The sequence below is a fragment of the Lagopus leucura genome, unplaced genomic scaffold, assembly GCF_019238085.1.
Source record: "Lagopus leucura isolate 7727_CA_CO unplaced genomic scaffold, USGS_WTPT01 Super-Scaffold_100002, whole genome shotgun sequence".
Classification (NCBI taxonomy): Eukaryota; Metazoa; Chordata; class Aves; order Galliformes; family Phasianidae; genus Lagopus; species Lagopus leucura.
The window spans coordinates 19,728,714-19,746,578 of record NW_024962263.1 but is presented as its reverse complement, the minus strand read 5'-3'; the positions used below and the strand labels follow the sequence as shown (position 1 = coordinate 19,746,578).

The window sequence follows — 17,865 nt, the reverse complement described above, 5'->3', positions numbered from 1 at the left end:
AAAAAAAGAAAAAAAGAAAAAAAGAAAAAAAAGAAAAAAAAGAAAAAAAAGAAAAAAAAAGAAAAAAAAGAAAAAAAAAGAAGAGCATTTCTTTTGCAAACAGAACAAATACCTGAGGCAAGCAAGCATGCTCAATAACTGATTAGCGATCACAAAGGCTGTTCCTGTGTCTGGACAACAGTCCAAATAGAATATATGGTGTAACTCTGCAAAGAGTCACAAAAGTGATATTTTGGCTATTTCAGTTTTCTGTCGTGTTTAATGAGGTGTGGTACCTTGTATTCCTAACACACCACCACTGCTTGTTAACCATTTCAAGAACACAACAACATGCAATTAAGGTTCATCTTTCTAGAAAAATGGATGATATGTTTTACTAAATCTGCCTGAGCTCTCTTCGATTCTTTAAAATAGAAATAGCCTTACTGACTCTAGGAGTTTGGAGCTGCCCTGAAAAAGGATATTCTTCAGCAGAAATTGACTTCTAATTTACAGCATCTGCAATGCTTTGGAATACAATCCATCAACTTCAAAACAATTAAAAGATTGTGCTCCAACTAGTAACCTAATTTTTGTATATCAATATACAGCTACTTCTGCATACACACACCTACAAATTGCAACACATTCAAAATGGATCTCCACCATAAATTAGAAAATCCTAGCAGACCAAATATTCATTCAAATATCTTTTTGGATTAAGAATAAATACTCTGGGTGAGAGCTGAAGCAGGGAATTGCAAGCACTTCCTTGCAGAATGCTGCAGTTGTATCCATCTATTCCCGTCTGGGCCTGGTAGGAAGTACATTACAACCCTTCAAAAGACAGTTTATAACTTGAGGCTGAGTTCAACACTTGACTAGAAGTCCATTTGTCTAAGAAAGAATAATACTTTTTGGCTGATGTTTTTACAAAAGTATGTTTAAACCTTCTGGATCTTTCAGCTGGAAGGATCTTTATCTAAGATATGGGGGGGCTTTGTCACTTTCCCCAAGTACACTTCATTTCAAGTTTCACTTTCTTATAGAGGAAATACATCTCATTCACGACTCCGGGCGTGTTTTTCTATAATACTATTTAGGCCAGCGGCCAAAATAAGTTACTCTTCTCTACCCTGCCTCTGAAGCACACCATAATAAACTCTGTCAACAGGAAAGAGTTAAAAAAAAAAAAAAAAGTAATAAAGCAAAGGGCTATATACTACAAATGCAGTAATACTCAAATTTGACAGCAACGTATATAAGTGTGTGCTTGAAGCTGATAATTTCCAAGGAATTTTGATAAGTAGGAAAAGTGCAAGAGATGCTATACTTAGCAAACAGAATTCAGTATTTCTCAGAAAGCCGTACTACTCAAAAATGGTCTGTGAACATCGGCTTCAATTCAGGAACTATTTTCTCTTTCTGCTACTCATTTGACACTCTGTGAGGGGCTTTTGCACCCCAGAACAAGTAAAGTAAATAACTATTTCAGAGATCCTTCAAAACATACAAAAAGACACAGCACCAGCAGTTCTCTACAGTTTTCAAGATACAGTTTTCCTACTGCGATGTTCACAATCTTAAGAAATCATTCCGTGAAGATGGGACAGATCAATATTTTAAGAGAAGTTTGCAGTTTTCACCTATGACTAAAGTTCTTCCTACAAAGCCAGCACAAGAGAGAGCACATTTTATTTACCCTATAGTGAGATTTCTAAAGCTTTCTCTCGTGCTGAGAAATACTGCTGATAATATTGCCGTGTACTAAAGTACTAAAAAGTTAAAGACACCTTGCTGAAAACTTGGTAAAATACGGGCAACTGGATGTTTTTGCACTGGATATTCTTGCACTATACAAGAGAGCAAATTCAACTGCAGGATCACCATACTTGCTCTTGCCTAAGACAGAAGAGTAGATGTAGGCATCTGCTTTTGAGCTAGTGCAAGTGGAGAAAGGGACAAGTGGCACAGGAGAGCTCCACAGCAACTAGCCATTCTAACAGTTTTATCTGTCTGAATCTCTGGTTCATTTCCTCACCCACCTCTTCCCTGTAATTGACTGTGTTCATTTTATCGCTGTTCCTTCAACTCATCCATTTCTAGAAGCTGTTCTGTTTTCTTAATTCTGGAATTAAGCTGATGTAAAAAATACAAAAATCAAAACAACTTGGGAGGTTGCATTTTTTCCTCACTGGTGATAATATGGGTATTATGAGACGTGCCAGTGAGAATGAAACAGCAATCTCAGAATTGGGTCAGTTCAGAATTAGCACTTCTTAGGTTCACAACGTACAAAGTCTCCTGGCTGCACTCATAGACACCTTTAACAGAACTGCTTTTTTGGCACAGTAGATCCATAAACATTCTTACAAATAATTGAAAGGTGACTATAGCACCACACTTACTCAAAAAATTAAATATGAAGTAGAGCTGACTTTACTGTATGTTATAAATTGCTGAAGAAAGGCTGACTTAGGCTTATGTAAAGTGATGAATAAAGGCTGTATTTCCACTCTCTCATCATTACAAAGCAAACATTTTTTCAACTGAGTGCAATAGTTCATTTCTATCAATGAGTAACAAAGAAAATTAATTACTGAGTCACATTTGCACAGGATGTAGCATACCCTGCAGTCTGCAAAGACTGTATTTATGTTAGGTACTCATTTCACACATTCAATCACTGATGCAGTGACTTCACATGAATAAAAGTATTTAAAATCTAGTTTATTTAAGCACAGTAAGAATACATACATGTCTTACGGTGCTGGTGCTCAGATGACCTATTTTTCAACACAAGGCAGACTGACAAAATGATAGGTATAAGGATTTTTGGAAGCCTCCATGTGAAATTTCCTGTTCCACACTATTTCTCCTGATTTATTCAGAAAATAACATTCGTTATTCGATATAAAAAAGAATGTTTCAACAATTAGAAACAATTAATGAAATGTCCTGTCAACAGGAGTTGTGAGACCAAGAAACAACTGTCAAACCAGATTATGCAAACTACTCCTTTGCATCTTTATATTTTATTTAAAGATCTGTCCAAAAACGCTTTTGCTGTCAGAAGAACAGGGAAAAAAAAAATCAGAAGTAAGCAAAGGTAACCTCCTCCCTTGTATCTCAGTCCTGCAAAATCAAATGATATGCAAACATGTAGATCTGTCAGAGCTCTCTAAATAGCTTGCAATAGTCTCTAGATAACCCTTGATAATTTTGACTACAAGTAGGCAATATGTTCAGAAATATTATCAGAGGAAAGGAAGGAGTAAAGTGTTTATCCAAGAACTGTGTTGCCCATATGCAATCCCCACAAGGTAACACATTCTATTGAAAAGCCATACCAAAGGGCAGGTATCAGAAATGCCTCGTTATATGAGACTGACGTGTCCTTAGTATTTTCCTGCAATATCTGTTCTAATCTTTCAAATGTCTGAGAGGAAATATCCTGGGAGGAGTGGCAGAAACTACAGAGGACAGAATGAGGGTTCAAGGAGGTGCTTGGATTGGAATATGCCAGGAAACCAATCAACCAGTCAAACTCATCAAGGAAGTATGATAAGACAAATGGATGAATGCAAAAACAGGAATACAAAACAAGCAGTATAGAGGAAAAGGAGAATGCTCACAACAGAATCTAAGCTACTCGAGTTCTTTGCAATAGTTTTAGAGAAAAGAAATCTATGCCTGGAATGTATTTGCAAGATACAGCATAATTGATCTCTTATAACTGACAATGACAAGGCCTTGGTTTGGGGCATCATGGTAGGAAATATATGGATGCTATGAGAAAAGCAACATGAACCATCAGTTTCTGAAAGCCTAACTCATAAATCAGGAAATATCAAATTGGGGTAATGGAATATATCCTAGCAAAAAAAAAGTTAAAGAAACTCCAGTAAAATTCCCCTGGTCCCTCGTTTCAGCCAGTACTTCCTCAGAAGTTACTCCCTTTCTTGCCATCACAAGAATGCATCAGCTTTATTTTTTAGCTGATAGAGACAGAAGGCTAGTTAGGCTTACTTAAGGAAGTACGCCACGTTTGTTTGGTGGCCAGGCAATTCCAGCATTTTTATTCTTATTTATTCCGTGCATTCTGTATAATGAAAAGTGTTTTGCTCCTGGAGATGAGAGAGAGGAAAATGTCTGTTGTGGCTAAGGCAGAATCACATTGCAGACAAAGCACTAGAGAACCACAGGATGCGGATCTGACTTCAAAAGTTCTCAAGTTACTTTCGCTGTGAGAAGAGATCAGTTGGATACAAGCATTACTTCTGGAAAACACACGCAAAAACTAAGCAAAGAAACAAACTCAGCCAAATAACCTAACTACTGCCAAAGAGATAGAGAACATTTGCAAAGGTTGCAACATCTCCGTTTCCCCTCCCCTTAAAGAAGAACCTATCAACTAAAAAACAGGGACATGTGTAGGAAAATGTATTCAATGTTTTCCAGACTTCAAGAGTGACTCTTCTGCCAAAGTTATAACCTTCCTATCTGTATTATTTTTCATTCCTGTAGGAAAACTTAACACACAAAATATTAGGAAAAGCTGATTTTGTAGTTTACCAAGTGTAGAAATAAACTCTGGAGAACACTCTACCTGAGAACAAAAGGAACAATTTGGAAACATCCAGCTAGGAAGTAGGAAAAAGATCATGCGGTATAAAAACAAAAATTCAAGTGTCAAGCAGTTTTTATAACGTCTATCTTTTTTATACAATCTGCAGGTGCTTGACCATTTACATATAATGAATTTCTGTGATTTGGGAAAAGAAAAACATGCAAGCTACTATCTGAATTTTGACAATGCATTATTTAAAAGAGAAGATAATTACATTTTTATATTTGAACAGAACAGCAGCTACTGTATAAATAACATCTGTTTGAAATGCAAATAAAACACTATTTTCATTTGCTAAGACTGTAGTTCCACAGGTATGTATCCATTCTCTGTAGGATGCAAACCACTTCTTACATGAAGAACATCTGGGAAAGTCATACTTGTAAGCAGAACTTTTTGAGGTATAATGACTAGCTTTTATTCAGCTATGCATACTTTTCAACATAAACTGTTACAAACATACGAGCTAAGAGAAAAGAACACTTCATAAAATATTAGGAGTGGAAGCCTATGATTACACCTGATTTGTTCAGAATACACTGAAACAAAAAAGGCAGTATTTGCATTCTGAAGCCTAATTTTATTTCTTAGACTATAGCCTGTGTGCCCTTAAGTTGTGGGTCTGTTTTTGTTTGGTTTGGTTGGTTTTCTTGGTTTGTTTTTTAAATCCGTTAACAGACTTAATGCAGCTGAGTACTGCCATGTGAAGAACAGATTTAGTCCAGATGATCAAACGAAGACCAAAGGTTTTAGCAACAGAAACTGATACTCGTAGTCCGGTTTCAGTACTGACACAGAGGTGACTGGCCTTGGTTTACTTTAGCTTTGTTATTACCTTCAGCATCAAGGAGATTAATTAACACGCATAAAACAAAAGCATTTCTGTAACAACCTTGATTCTGTTTAGATTTCCTAATGGAAATCTCTTATTTCCTCTTATTTCCTAATCTGCTAATCTTCAGATGGATTTTTTACAAACACCCTGAAGGAAAGAACACTCATCTTGATATATGATTAAGTATATCCTCAAAGTCTCAAGAGTGATCTGAAGACAGAATCATACTGTGCGGGATAATCATTTCAGAGAAACTGTCTGCATACATAGAGGTAGAAGTAAATCCAGTCCCTGGGCTTGCTTGTCAGCCCCTACAGCTTTTATGTCTGTGTATAGCATTCCAGCACATTACTGCAAGAGATACAGCAATGCATCATTCTAACATGACATCCTTAAGATCAACAAGCCTTTAGAACAACAGGAAATACTGACACAAAACCTTATGCTCCTTGTCATCTCGCCTAGGTGTACAGCATATTGAAGGGAAACAAAAGTTACCATTAAGGCATAACGTGCCTGTAGGCTGATTAGGTATCTCATTTAGGATAAGACAAATCATGTTATGTGTCTCACAGAGTATTTCCACTCTTCTCAATTGATCATAGAAAACTAGGTGGACTAGATACAAAAGCATTTACTGAATTAATCTCAGGCTATCTTAAACCAATGCAGCAGGCAAAGCATATGATAATCAGAGGTACGTAATGCCTCAGACACAATAAATGAAGCACATTCTCAGTGTAAAGAATAGAACTTCACATGTGCTCTAACCCTTGTAATACAGACAAACTTCTACAAACTGGGCTAACACAAGTGTAAAATTTATGCAGGTCAACAGATGAACCCAGGGCTTAGAGAAGTACAGTCTGAATTTGAAGTTGCTTTACCAAGGAAGGGATGCAGCATCTGCTGGCCCAGAAATGGATACACTTGCCTATCAAGTAATGACACTTGTTGGCCTGCAAGTGAATAGCAATCTAGACACTATGGGAGGTCACATCTATCACCACATCAAACTCTTAGGAAAGAAGTGTCTGAATGAGGGACTGCAGGGGTGGCAAAAGACAGGAGAGTTCTGGACAAGAGCCTCCACACGTCTGTATGCTTCTGCCAGCAGGGGTACTGTCTAAGAAAAATCCAGGATGGCTAACTACCGAGCAGAGTCTCACAATAAGCTCATGTTTTTCAGCATGGAGCACTAAGCTGCTTCAGTTTCTAGTTAGAAGCACCAACCAAGACGTGCCTTTTCGCTTGCAGCATTCCTTTGTTTCCTTACAGAAGTCTAAATCTTGACTGGTCTGATAAAACAGAACAGCAACGGATACTGTTCAGGATGCTGTGTATTCTTAGTTTTCCCTTCCCTTGGGAGCACATGGGAATGTGCAAGTCCATCTGACAGGCAAGCACCACTCAGGGAAGAAAGCGTCTTCTCATTTGAAATCAGAGCCAGGAGAACCCTCCCAGACAACTGGAAGTAGGTTCAGATACAGAAAGCACTGAGAAAACTTCAGAATGAGATCTCATCCTTATTTGGTTTGAAAATTTTTTAACTCCATATGATATTAAAAGACTCTATTGCAAACAAAAGTCCCATGTCTCCTTACACAGACATGTTGTAACTGGGAGACTGCTAGCATTCCCATTGGAAGCAGGGCAATGTTAAAGAAGAAAAGCCATGCCACTCTACCTAGTCAGCAGTGCTCAGTACAGATAAAGCAGAACTGAAAGCAAATGCAGCAAATCAACAGTAACTCTGCTGAAGGACTCTTAATGCTTAGTTCAGTGCTTAGAGTGTACCTGCAGCAGAAAGGATATGCAATATAGATGAACGTTGAAAAAAAATGCAAGTATCAGAACAAAGATAATTAATCATCCAATTTCAAATGATCACAATGGTTAACTGCAAACATAAAGCCTTAACGCATGCCATTTTACTCCTAAAATCCTCATAAAGCTGTGCCACCATTTGTGAAACATCACAATGATACTAGGTTTTAAAAACAGAATTGCATAACACCAAGCACTATTTTTTCCGTTGTAAGAACACATGACTGTGCTCAGAAACAGCGAACATGGTAACTACTTAAAAACCAACACCTTTAGGACACAGTGGCACCTGAGATCACACTGTAATGGTACTGAGTATCACACAGAATCATGTCAAGAGAGAAAAAAAAATCAGGAATGTAAAAAAAAAAAAAAAAAAAGGAATTAATGAAAGGTAAAAAGGAATTAAATAAGATCATATTACACTGTGTTACAAAAAGCAGCATATTTAGGATTGTGAAAAATCTCTGAGCATCTACTGTAAAACTTACATAAACAAAAACTATATCCTAAAATTGAGACTAAATTTCAAAAGCAATGCCTTACAAAGGAGGCATGACTTTCAGAGCAGCCCTTGTACTTGCAAGGACTTCCTCTCACGCTGCATGACTTCTTAGTCTCAATACGAGCATTTTATGAGACCTTGCTGAAAGCCTAATAGGAAATCCAGGTTAATTTTCATGAATATCAGTGTTCATCTGCAGTATTGTTGACTCTTTGAAAGTACAGAAGATTTGTGATGTGATTAAGAAATTCTGCTTGCTGTCCCCCAGTGCACAGCACAGCACACATACATGTCCTTCACTAAATTTTCTGACCATTTGCACAGAACAGATTTGTCTTTACTGACATTTTGTATTACTCTGTCATACGTTCTCTAAAAATAGATGCTTCTTTAGACACTTCACAATCCTCTGGTGTTAAGGTGGCTTTGAGAGCTTATCACCAGAAGTGAAATTTCAACTGCTGCACCCTAACTTTAAGTTATGTGCTCACATAAAGACTGCATTTGTTTGCAGTGTGGGTGCAGTATGGGGTCTTTTTTTTTTTTGCTTTATTTTTTTGCTGAATGCCTGTTACTGGGTTGAAATTAACTGTTTTTAAACACTGGGGCCTGGGGCTTCACTGCTCTTTGTTTTCTTTGGGCTTGGACATGAAAGACCATTTTCATGTTAGCTTACAAGGGCTGTTTCAAAAGTAAATCCTTCTATTTTATGATGTTGGCCCACAAGGTTAGAGGCAGATGTTGGTGGAACGGTAGTAGAGGCTGAGCATTCCCACCAAAATTCCATTAGGTTTTGTTGCTGTGTGACACATGAAAGCAGAGGGGCAGCTGGACAAAATGGCGCCTGACATGAAAGTGCATGTGAAGCAAAGGTACATCACTGAATTCCTCCATCCAAAAAAAAAAAAAAAACAAAAACCAAAACACACCTATTGACATTCACTGACACTCGCTGAATGTTTATGGAGTGGAAGCAAGCACAGTGAGGTGGAGACTGGTATGTTTCTGCAGTGGCAACAATGACTTGAAAGACAAGCCGTATTCTGGACAGCCATGCACAACTACCATACCAGGAAATGAAGAGTTCTTGTTGATAACTAGTGACAATGCATAGCTAAGGGTGATGACTATGCTGAAAACAGTGTATTGTAGCTGAGAATTTGCTCTATCAAATAGTGTTGCGCTCTTTTCACACTTGTACTTTCCATGGCAATAAAAGGAAGGCATTACTTTCAGACGAACCTACATAAAACTAAAATACAATTTTGAACTGTCTGGGTAAAATTCTGGGGCAAGAGGTAAGCAGTATGATGGGTCTCCTTACTATGCTAAATGATTCTAGTAAAGAGGAAGATCAACTGCAAAGAATCGCAGAACTTCAACGATATATTTGCCAAAAGACACAAATCACTGAATCACAGAATGGCCAAGGCTGAAAGGGACCTCAAGGATCATGAACGTCCAACCTCCCTGCCACAGACAGGGCCACCAACCTCCCCATTTAATACTAGACCAGGCTGCCCAGGAAAATAGAAGTAAACATAGAAGTATTCCCATGAAATAGAGGTAAATGCAAAGAGAATCATCCTGAAAAAGGAACCTTAAATACCACACAGACATTAAGGTGCCCATTGTTATATGTCCATGTAAACATCAATTCAGTGCTCAGTAGAGGTTAAAAAAGCCAATCTAACATTAGGATTTATCATGAGGGCATTTTTATTCTAATGCATAGTCCAAGGTCTTCAAGCTAAACAACTCTGAACTCTGTTCCCATATCATCAACATGACAGAAATGGAAGAAAAGTCACAAAAGGCACAATGAAGACACCAAAGCTACAAAGAGCCTCTGTTCTCATAATAATTAAATTTGTGGACTTCGCAGAACAGGATTAAAGTTTATGAAGATGCAGATTGCTACAGAGTATTAACAAAGCGTGACTGTTTACAAATTCTTCCAACCAAAAAAGAAAAGGTAGACTGGGATTAAGATGCTATAATTATGTAGTAGTGAACAAGCACAAGGCTATGTGTATTCCTCACAAACCATGAAATTCAGCCATGGGCCTCCACACTAGATGATGTTGTGAATACCAGAAGCAAATACCGATTCCGAGAAACCACAAAGCATGAGATAATCCTGTTGAGAAAAAGCATTTCTAGAAGTACTTGACACACTGATGTATTCTTTAATACAATTAAAATCAGAAAAAATAATTTGGAGAGTTATTAGAACTGGAACAAACAATAACAAACTTAGAAAAAATACTAAAATAATCCGGTTTCTATTTTAATTACAGGGAAAGTACACTCTTAAATTCAAGATTAAAAGATTAACTATAAGAAAAGATGATATCAAATAAGCAGCATATTAAAAATAATGTACCTACTTGTCAGTGATGCTCCTCCAAAGCTGTGCACCTGCAACAATGAGAACATAAGATGATTTACAATGCAGTAAAACAGAAATCACACATAGTTTTTTTCTTTTTTATTTGTAGAAATGTGCAAATTTGGGACAAAATGACTAAGGAAGTCTTCACAACAGTTAAAACCAGAGTAACAATTGTGAGAAAACTTATTTTTTTCCGTAAACTTAACATACCAGTTTAAATATTAATGAATAGTTTTTAGCTACATTTCCACACAGGAGGAGGAGACAACTACAAACTGACAATCACTGTCTACATTCCTTACAATCCTGTACTAATCTTGCCATCTAGTGGCTAGCTGGAACTGTTATCCTGGGAAGAACTGCTTCTGCTGTTTGGAGTGACAATTATTTTCAAATCACTACAAGAAGAAATAATTCTACTCTATTCGTTCAATAACTACCCATGAAATTTGTGTTCAAAAAAAATAAACAAAAAACACTGATGGCAATGTACGTAAGTGGCATAAAATAATCATTCTGTGAGCACAAAGCTGGGAAACAGAGGTCTTCCTGCTTTTACCTCTCCGATGAACGGTTGAATAATCCCATTGAAATTGAAGTGAACGCCAGATGAAGGCAGGCTGGTCTTCCCACTCTGCCAGCTTGGTAAATATTGGTACATCTTGCATTTGGCCAATATAAAAACATTAGTTAGCAGTAACAGCTAAAAGACAACTTGTGTAAATCACCACCTTCTGACTGGTGGGTTACTCAATGTTAGAGGTAACTTATACAACACTGAGTCTAAAAATCTAATTAAGATAAGTTTCTTAAGTTGTCCACTAAGCAAGCAGGTAGCAGAACAGCAATCAAGATTCTGGAGAAGGCAGTGACAATGAACAATATTTCAAAAAAGTTTCTGAATAACTGCTGTAACTTAGCAGGGAACAACAGGCTGGGGAAGTCAAAAATGAAAAGACAGCATATTGCAGAGGAATACTGTGCATCTCTGATGTTATTTCCTGCATTCCCTAATGATTTTTCAAACACCTTGCATGGGATTCAACATCAAAGAACAAACAATATGTCACTTCAAAAAATGTTCCTATAACATGAAGTACAAGAGATGCCAATCATTTTGCCAAAGAATTTTCAAGATGGTAATGAAGTATGAGACAAAATAAATTAAAAACAAACAAACAACAACATAAAGAACACACAATCAGCCAATAACTATTAATCTCTTTCAAACTTGGTACTATTCACATAAGAGTTTTTATGCACTGGAAACTGCAGTGGAAACTGGAAAAAAAAACCACTTTCACTTATTTCAATTGTGAAAAAAATAGGTCACTTTGCAACCTATTTCCAAAGTTGACTGATTCCTATCTGGTCTCCCAAACCTTCCAATAGTGATCTAGTGTATAGTCAGAAGAAACAGGAACTTTTAGGGAAACAATGTAATTTCAGATCAAGCAGCTGAGAGGCAAGAATGACTGATACACTCAAGCTGAAACAAGTCTCACAGCACCCTGCTTATAAAACATAGAAGAACTTCATGGAAAATGGTAACAGATCATCATAGATTACATCTAGTATTTCTGCAATAATCCTAGTATCATAATATTAAAGTAGGTTTAATAATGTACTAATATGCTATGAAACACAAGTGTTAAAGCAATGAGTTACATCTCTGTACTGCCTTACCTTTTATCCTAGATAACACCAAATCCTTTATTATCTGTAGAACCAGCAGTCCAAGTATTATGAGAGAGGTCAGATGATACAATCTCCAAGGGGTCAACGCAACAAACCTGGAATGTTAAGAAAAAATAAACACTGAATTCTTGTGAACTGACTGGAATTATATAAAAGCCTACAGGTGTTGTTAGTATTGAGAATAAAAAGAGAAAATTGACTAATCAGACATGAATCAAATTCAGTTTCTTCCTGCAGTGCTTTCCCAGGAAGCAAACACTAAAAGCTCCAAGCACAACAGGCTCATTTAACCATACATTGAGTTTTTAGTAAATTTTTGTCCGCACTTTTATCTAAGCACAGCTGAAATATACAAAACAGAATATTTTCATTACTGCATAAGAAGCAGTACTTTTAAAATCAATTTAGGTTTTATTAACATAATTATTTTTTTTTAATTCACACACAGCAGAAGTTAAACATTTCCTTGTGTTTCTTACAGGACCTAACTTCACAGCAAATTCTTATACAAATGATTCTTTCAAATGGGAAGATGAAGTAAAACCATGTCATTCATAGCACAATAGCCCAACTTGTCCTCAGAATGAGCTTTTGTGATTTTTGTTCTTCATTACAGAAAGTTTTTACAACATGCCCAGTTGAGTCAAAGAGACCCAGACTCACAAGAGATCATTGATAATCTCATGCACTGCTGCCACAGGTGTCCACATTAGCACTTCTGTTTTACTGACAAATGGCATAGCTTGCAGGAAAAAAAAAGGATCTGATGTATAAAATAGTTAGCACTCAGTTATATGAGAAAAGCATATTAACAGCTTCAAGAACCTTACAGAGATCTGAGAACAGTAATTATTTTTGAGCACATCACAATCTTTTACAAGGTAAGACCAAAAATGATTAACTTCAAGACAAATAAATGATGAAAGCTGAGGATAGCCAAAAATAATAAGAAGCCACTGTCCAGGACAGTGGATCAAATAAGAGTAACAACAAATAGGATCATACGAAGAATGAAAATGGTTTGTAAACAGGACAACCGGACACAAAATTAGTTGCTGTGGCAGCTTTTCTGCAGGAACGAGGGGGAAAAGAATTGAAGTAGCAAGTATGGGGCACTGGAGGACCCCAAGGAAAACCCTCTGAACACTTGGTTTTTATACAAAGAAAGCTACCTTCTAGGAGTTTCTACTAAGCTAAAGACACATAGTTGTGGAAAACTGCTCTCAGATTCCTTGCAGGCCTGAGAAAACTGGATTGCATCAAATCTCCATGAAACTACTTTCCTTATTTAACTGTTCACAGAAACTCAGAAAGCCCAAGCACCTTCACCAGATCAGGATATGATCTCCTATACCAACAGATAAGCTCATTCTGATAGTTATGTTCTGAATTGAACCATAAAAATACTCGAAAAAATAAGAATATTCTATGGGGGAAAAAAAAGTCAGTTACTCTACAATTTCAGTTAGCTCAAGAAAACCAGTAAAGATGTTTAGAGAAAAATCTTTACAGGCCCTTTCGTAACAGCCCACACATAGCTCTCATTAAATCAAATAATAATCTTCATCCTTAAATATCCTTGATTCTGTTGAAGGGTGAAGTTCGACTGCACTGAAGACTTTGTCTAACCTACTTCTTTTTTCTAAACTTGCTGACAATGAAGGAGAAGGGAGCTTGTGATACTGTAGAGAAAAATGAATAATTTTTAATGTGATTTCTTCATTTGTAACAATTGCAGACCTTTAAGTTGTACAGAATTAATACTACAACTATCCTATATGATCTTCACGGTGCTTGTTGATTAGCATTTTATAGGATTGAATAGCATGTTCTAACTTAACAGTTAACCCTGGGCAGCCCTCAGTGGTTGAAACACACCAATACTGGAGTTTATGCATGTGCACATGTGCACATTGATACACACACACATTTTACTAGTTCTCAAAGGTAAGAGAAGATGCTTACTACCTTCCAAAGAATACAGAGAGCATTTGACCTACTTTACAGTCACAATTAAGCCATACTCATAGTTTCGCTGCAATCACAGCTGTCACCTGCTGTTAAAAACGGTTGCACTAACATGGACAAGGATTAGCAAACAAGAATTAGCAAGGTAGCATCCTGTCTAAAAGATGTTTCCAAGTCATCTCATTCTACATTCTTGATACTACAGCCTTTCTGCTCCATAACTTTTTGGGGAAAAAAAATATGCGATCTGTATGGAGCAGTTAACACAGCAGTCAAATGAGGTCCCTTCACATACTCGGAGAACTTCAAATGGGTAAGGATTTCTGGTGTCTTAATGCCGTTGTCAATCTTTCCTCCATTCTTTCAGTACTTGTTATTTAGATCGCACTGTTTGCAACAAAAGCCATCTCATACAAACTCCCAGCCACTGTGTGTCAGCCCTCAGGTGCTCCAGCAACACAGATCAGAAAAACTAGGAGCCATATGTCAGACAATTCTGTGCCCTTAAGTCCCTTAGGGGTCACTGGCTGACAACGTGACAATGCTCTCCCTCGTTTTTTGGCACATGTCTACCTCCAGCTTATTGAAAGGTTAGTCCAACATGCTGGGATCTGAAAACCACGTATTATGCTAATGGTGTAGGGATTCAAAATTCTTCAAGGAATTACCAGGAGGCATAGCAACCAGATTAACAAAAAGTCACAGTGGCACAGCAGAACTTTTGCTTATGATTAGGAATTACTTGTTTTGGTTTTTTCCTCCTCTTTTTTTAATTAACAGGGTTTGAATACTTCTAAAACACATACCAACCTGACAAAACATCATATACTCTATACAGTATATTTAAGGCCTTCACTGCGACAAAAATTCACATGCAGTCATCTTGTTTTAGGGCAGCTAGAAATGCCTCAGACCTCTCACCTGGGCAGCAGTGGTCTCACCTGTGAGACATCCTTTGGCTGACATTTAGAGCAACCAAATGGAAGAGCTAATGAGATAGTAAGCAGAGGGCAAATCACTGGGGAGTGTGAACTCTAATATTTGATTAAGAAACCATCTGAGTAACTTGACCTAACTGGACCTATTTCCAGAAAGAATCCTGTTGTCTTCCCAACCTACAGTCTACTATGACGCTACAAACAGGTGATTTACACGGTATCTTGTAGAAGCAACAGCTGATCTCCCTCCTGTGTCGTTTTATGACCATGGTGTCTCAGCTTCCCACAATAGTTCAGTAGCAGCCTTGGATCTATCTTCTTTACAGCCTCTTGCAGATACTGGAAAACTGCTGATATATTACCCCAAAGCCTTCATTTTTTCCAGGCTAAAGAAGCCGAAGTTTCTCAGTCTCTTATTATAGAATCATTGAATGGCCTGGGTTGAAAAGGACCACAATGATCATCTATTTTCAACCCCCTGCTATGTGCAGGGTTGCCAACCACCAGACCAGGCTGCCCAGAGCCACATCCAGCCTGGCCTTGAATGCCTCCAGGGATGGGGCATCCACAACCTCCTTGGGCAACCTGTTCCAGTGTGTCACCACCCTCTGTGTCAAAAACTTCCTCCTGATATCTAACCTAACCTCCCGTCTCAGTTTATAACCATTCCCCCTTGTCCTATCACTATCCACCCTCGTAAACAGTCATTCCCCCTCCTGTTTATATGCTCCCTTCAAGTACTGGAAGGCCACAATGAGGTCCCTCCAGAGCCTTCTCCAAGCTAAGCAAACCCAGTTCCCCCAACTCCTCATAGGAGCAATAAAGTAACTCTCATTGTAAGAAAGATTCCCACCAACTCAAGCTGTTGTCACTTGGCAGCCACCTGCAGAAGCAGCACAAAAGGCAAAGACTGCTGAACGCTTCTACAGAATTACGACTATTAGCTAAAAGTCACTAAGGCAAAGGATAAGAATTCAAATAGCTTATTCTCTCTACCCCAACTACAGGAAACAAGATTTTCATCTTATATATAGGTAAAAAAAAAAAAAAAAAAAAAAATTCTCTAAGCAAAAATATGATTTAAAAATCCCTTTCAAACTGTCTGCATTCAATCATCACAGAGAAACTTACTTATAAGAAGTAAATATGCAAGCAAAATGATGATATGGGAAATAGGATGAATAACAAAATGCTCCACTGCAACGTTACCTCACACTGTCTGCAGGAAAACCTCCTGGGGGAAAGCAGTAGTTAGAACTATATTTGTGGCTTATACATCACATTTACTATAACCGATTCCATTCAGATAGGCATTTAACATAAAAGCATTCAAACGGAGGATGTTTAAGTGACCTAAACATCTTCTGAGCCTATCATGACATCAAATGCTAACATTACTTTAGTGAAAACAGGAGATGTTTCCATGAGTTAAAAGTATGCTGAATTAAACACAAAAATCAAAGATCCTGGCTTCCTTTATTCTTGTACAAACATGCCCAGATGACCTCAATTAACCTGTACTCTGGGAAAGTCCAGAAGAACTCTTAATCCCATTTTCTCATGCAGTAGCAGCAGTTTGATGTTAAAAAATCCACCTCCACCATACTGCCCTAAATCTCCTTTTCTCTAATGCTCTCATTAGTCCTGTAACATCTCCCATGGAGCACAGCATATCCCTGCAGAACTTCTATTGTTCTCAGGATTATGCTTGCTATTTTAAGGGTCTTGTCATCTTGAGCTACAATATATATATATATATATATACACACACATATATATATATAATTTCTCTCTCGACACAACTACTGTTACACACAGAATGCCTTTGTGTCATGAGGGAACTACAAACCCAAGCCGTGTTGCAATTCTGCTTGCTTTAGGATTTCCATCTTCTGTAAAGTCCTCATCCTGGATTTGGTCCTTAATTATTCAGTAATGCTTGCTTTCCCTCAGCTCCTCAATTATCCTCCTTGATTTATTTTCTGATTGATCCTGTTTTCTGCTGAGTGGTTCAAAAAATACTGTCAAGTGGCCAGGCTTTTTATGTAACGCAGCCTGGCTCTTAAACAATGTCAATTTTTATTCCAGTAAACCAATCTCTCAGCCAAAACTATGCAAGTTGTCATGAAAAAGCTGTTGAGATAGTGGTGCTTTTTTTCCTTAATTACACTGATTTAGCCTTCCATTCCACTTTACTTTTGAAGCCTTCTAAAATTTTAATAACGTGTGTTGGAAAAGTAAATATAAGCTTAAAGGCGCCCAACTGAGAACAAGTAGCCCCTACAATTCAATCCCAGCTTATACTGCTATCAGAACATGAACTTGACTTCAGAAAGCATGGGAAGCTTTTGGGAAAGCATCCGTTCGACAAGAAAAGGATTTAAAAACAGCTGAAACTGTTCTGAAAGAGTATAAGCTGAATTCAAGGCACGAGGAGTCTACCATCACTACCTGTACTTTCATGACCTGGACTCATCAAAAATCCAGAGATGTTTAAGTGAAAACAAAAGTCAAAGATAGCCAATATAATTGATACAGTCTCTGAATTTCTTACTAATGGCAGTCTTTCAGTACCTGCAGGAGGCCTACAGAAGGCTGGAGAGGGACTTTTTATAAGGACAGGCAGTGACAGGATGGGAGGAAATGGCTTTAAACCGGAAGAGGGTGGATTTAGACTAGATGTCACGGAGAAATTCTTTCCTGTGAGGGTGGTGAGACGCTGGAACAGGTTGCCCAGAGAGGTTGTGGATGCCCCATCCCTGGAAGCACTCAAGGCCAGGCTGGATGGGGCTTTGAACAACCTGGTGTAGAGGGAGGTTCCCTCTAACAGGGGGGCTGGAACTGGATGATCTTAAAGATCCCTTCCAACCCAAACCATTCTATTATTCTACGCTCTGGTGGCACATTGATAATACAGAGTTGGTAATACAGCTTGGATGGGCAAAAGCTACATCCTCTTGTACTCCTTGTACAAGAAGTTCCAAGAGAATCATCATTAAGAAAAGCTCCACACAAACAGGTGGGGGCAAACAACCCCCAGGCAGTACCACTACACCGACAACAACACCAGCCATCACCTCATCAGCCTCC

General features: G+C 37.9%; 1 protein-coding gene across 1 annotated transcript in view; it reads right to left on the bottom strand.

Annotated features, from left to right (window-relative positions):
* Nucleotides 1–17,865, bottom strand: part of RETREG1 (reticulophagy regulator 1) — a 60,521-nt gene that overhangs the window by 38,992 nt on the left and 3,664 nt on the right. Inside the window, exons 2-3 of the mRNA XM_042869123.1 lie at nt 11,858–11,964; nt 10,167–10,197 (exon numbers count right to left, since the gene is read on the bottom strand). Of these exons, the coding sequence (XP_042725057.1) occupies nt 10,167–10,197; nt 11,858–11,964 (138 nt within the window). The remainder of the gene's footprint in view (nt 1–10,166; nt 10,198–11,857; nt 11,965–17,865) is intronic.